The 3,692-nt window shown below is 42.3% G+C and overlaps 1 protein-coding gene across 1 annotated transcript; it reads right to left on the bottom strand.

Moving 5' to 3' along the window:
• Window positions 1-435: 435 nt before the first annotated feature.
• Window positions 436-3,340, bottom strand: LOC137307402 (probable G-protein coupled receptor 139). Its single transcript, XM_067976811.1, has 2 exons — window positions 3,136-3,340; window positions 436-1,334 (listed from the first exon to the last, which is right to left on the bottom strand). The coding sequence occupies exons 1-2, from the start codon at window positions 3,338-3,340 to the stop codon at window positions 436-438; spliced, it is 1,104 nt and encodes a 367-aa protein (XP_067832912.1).
• Between the last annotated feature and the right edge of the window lie 352 nt (window positions 3,341-3,692).

Here is a 3,692-nt window from a genome sequence, read left to right on the forward strand (position 1 = left end):
GTGTGTGGGGAGAGAGTGTGGACTTTATTACTCACTGCTCTCCCCAGGGGTGTGTGGGGGGAGAGAGTGTGGACTTTATTACTCACTGCTCTCCCCAGGGGTGTGCGGGGGTGAGATTGTGAGCTGTCCCGATATCTCCTCTATCTCCCGCCCTTTTCCGGCACCTTGTATTGTTCTTTTTATTATTACCTTTTTAATTCTCCAATATGGTGAAACATTCGGTGTAATTAGTTGCGATATGTTATTTTACAACTTGTAATTTCTTGAGATGTAAACTTTTACAAATGCTGTAAATGATAAATTCCCTCAGGTTATAAAGGTTTCAGTGATTGGAGAATACACAGTGTTTGCAGCACCGTGGCCTGGTGGAGAGAGAATCAGACACCGTATGACGCAGAACGGTCTCTGATCTGAGAAAGTCTTCAGATCTTCTCATTATTTAATGAATTTTATAATTACAGTAAAGGGATATTTCACCACATTCTTCAACTGCTCTCTGAATTTAATCTGTGTCACGGCATAAATACAAGTGTTTGTGCAGCAACTCATGAGCTGGAGCATGAATCCCAGTTCTAGTAGAAACCTGGGTAGAATTACAGAATAAAACCCCAACACCCACATCCGTTTCCATATAAAATACACCATAAACAGCGCCCAGAACAGTATAAAGTTTCCTGATATAACAAACAGTAAAATTATGGATTTCCTTCGGCTCTCCATCTCTGGGTCTCTGGGACTCTCCCCACTGCTGTGACCCCGGAGTCTCCTGCGGGCTCTGCTGGCCACTAAAATGTATCTGACGGTGAAAACATTGAGCAACAGAATCAGAACAAATGGGACCCCCGGGGTGAGGATATAATGAAGGAGTTCGATGACTGCCCACACACGTGAAAATATAACAAGGACAGGTACAGCACAAAACCACGGTTGGTTGGAAAGCAAATACCGACCCGTGAACATAAAGAAGCAGGTGATGTTCTTTAAACAGATCACCACACTCACTGTTCCCAGAACCACAGCCGCCGTTCTCTCGGTGCAATATTTAGTTTTCAGATTCTGGCAACAAATGGCCACAAATCGATCGAAGGTGAAAGTGACGGTGAACCAGACGGAACAGTCTGTGGCTGCGAAAAGCAGGACGGCGTGGATATTACACACGGGGATGGACCACAGGAAACGAAACTGACCCCAATAGACAATGGGAATCTGCCTGAGTATCAGATCGAAGATAACGACCAGTAGATCCGCCGCTGCCATCGCCACCAGGTAATGAGTGACACATTTGGAGAGACCGCACTTTCCCCGAGATAGGATCACTATCGTCAATAAGTTAACTGTAAGGAAGGGAAATAAACAGGGCAATTGTACATCAGGCTGGAACTGCCTGTAAATATTATTACCATCCCTGGATCAATGGTAATTATAGGTTCCATCTCTGGATCACCTGTAAATATTATTACCATCCCTGGCTCCCTGGTAAATATTTTTACTGTCTCTGGATCCCCTGTAAATATTAATCCCATCTAGCAATCCTGTGTAATTTTGAGCATCGTCTCTGGATTCCCTGTGAAAATTGGTACCTTCTCTGGATCCCCTGTAGATATTAGTAACGTCTCTGGATCTGCTGTAAATATTAGAACCGTTTATCGTTCCCCTGGAAATATGATTACCGTCTCTTGATCCACTCTGACTGTTGGTACAGTCTGTGGATCCCCGGCCTTTATTCGTACCGTCTGTGGGTCTCCTGTAAATATTAGTATTGTCACTATATTCCCTGTACATATTAGTACCGTCTCTGGATCAACTGTAAATATTAACATCATCTCTTTATTCCCTGCAATATTAGTGACGTCTCTAGATCTCCTGAAAATATTAATACCGTCTCTGGAAACCGTGCAAATATTACGACCGACTTTGGATCCCCTGTTAATATTAGAACGATCTATGGATCCCCCTGTAAATATTAGGACCGTCGCTGGATCTCCTGTAATTTTTAATATCGTCTCTGGATCCCCTGTTAATATTAGAACCGTCTCTGGACCCCTGTAAATACTATTATCGTCTCTGGATACCCCTGTCAATATTCGTGCAGTCTCTGGATCACTCTGTTAATTTTAGGACCGTCGCTGGATCCCCTGTAATGTTTAATACTGTCTCTGAATCCCCTATAAATATTAGTACCTTCCCTGTATCCCCTCTAAATATTAGTACTGTCTCTGGAGCCCTGTAAATCTCAGTACCATCTCGGGTTACAATGTAAATATTAGTAAGGCCTCTGGATCCCTCGAAATATTAGTCGTGTCTCTGCATCCCCTGTAAAAATTAGAACCGTCTCTGGACACCCTGTAAATATTAGTACAGTCCCTGGATTCAGTGCTAATATTAGTACAATCTGTGGATCTCTGTAAATATTAGTACTATCTCAGGATCCCTTGTAAATATTAGTACTGTCTCTGCAACCCCCTGTAAATATTAATACCGTCTCTGGATCCCTTGTAAATATTAGTACTGTCTCTGCAACCCCTTGCGTATAATGACACACCCCAAAGACCCTCTAAAAACTGGCGCATCCTCAGTCACCCTGCAAATACAGATTCACTCCCAGGGACCGATTGTATATTAAATCTCACACCCAGACAACCCGCGTAAATATATTTCCCATCCCTGCTCCCCCAATAAATATATCTCCAATCCCGGTACCGCCTCTGATTTTTAAGCTTGTTATTTAATCTTACCAGGAACACCAACAGTGGCGAGTGTGGGACACAGAATGCCAAGCACATTAACACAGTGACACACGGTTTATAGAATTAACAGCTGGATATAGAGCCTCACCGGAGACACCGACAGCGGTGAGAGTTGGACAGGGAATGAGATGAACAGTAATACAGTGAAACATGGTCTATTATATTAATAGCTGGAAATAGAGACTTTCCAGAGACACCAAGATCAGCGAGTGTGGGACATGGAATGATAAGAACAGTAAGATAGTGAAACATGTTTTATAGAATTAATGGCTGAATATAGAAACTTACCAGAGACACCAAGATCAGCGAGTGTGGGGCAGGGAATGACAAGAAAAGTAATAAAGATTAACATGGTTTATAGAATTAATAGCTGGATATAGAGACTTACCAGTGACACCGACAGCAGCGAGGGGAGGATAGTAAATCACTTGTATACAGGCAAGGGCAAAATATATCCGATCCGCGAATGAGAATGAATCATAATGTGAATAAAGATATTGAAACATCCAGAATGGATTGTTGCTATTTATTGTTCTCAGATTCCGACCCATTGTTGTAACATTCCAATCTATTGTTCTCAGATTCTGACCCATTGTTGTAACATTCCAATCGATTGTTCTCAGATTCCGACCCATTGTTGTAACATTCCAATCTATTGTTCTCAGATTCCGACCCATTGTTGTAACATTCCAATCTATTGTTCTCAGATTCCGATCTATTCTTTCCCTCTCTGTGGAGCCGCTGATCCCTGTTAGTGCCGGGGGTGATGCTCCCACTGACACTATGGGATAACACGTTGAAAGTAGTCACTTATAAATAACAGAGAGAAACACTCCAGTGACACAATTAGGGCCAATGGAGACTGACATTAATTACAGTCACTGAACAAACAGATTCAGTTGACAACTTTAAACCCAACAATATATTGAACCAAATATTACACAG

The sequence above is a fragment of the Heptranchias perlo genome, chromosome 3 (genome assembly GCF_035084215.1).
Source record: "Heptranchias perlo isolate sHepPer1 chromosome 3, sHepPer1.hap1, whole genome shotgun sequence".
Classification (NCBI taxonomy): domain Eukaryota; kingdom Metazoa; phylum Chordata; class Chondrichthyes; order Hexanchiformes; family Hexanchidae; genus Heptranchias; species Heptranchias perlo.

Excerpts from the sequence above, each read along its gene's own strand:
- LOC137307402 (XM_067976811.1), bottom strand. The coding sequence starts at position 3,340 with ATGGGTCAGAATCTGAGAACAATAGATTGGAATGTTACAACAATGGGT. Across the intron at positions 1,335-3,135 it reads CGCTGCTGTCGGTGTCACTG|TTAACTTATTGACGATAGTG; the intron begins GTAAGTCTCTAT and ends CCTTCCTTACAG.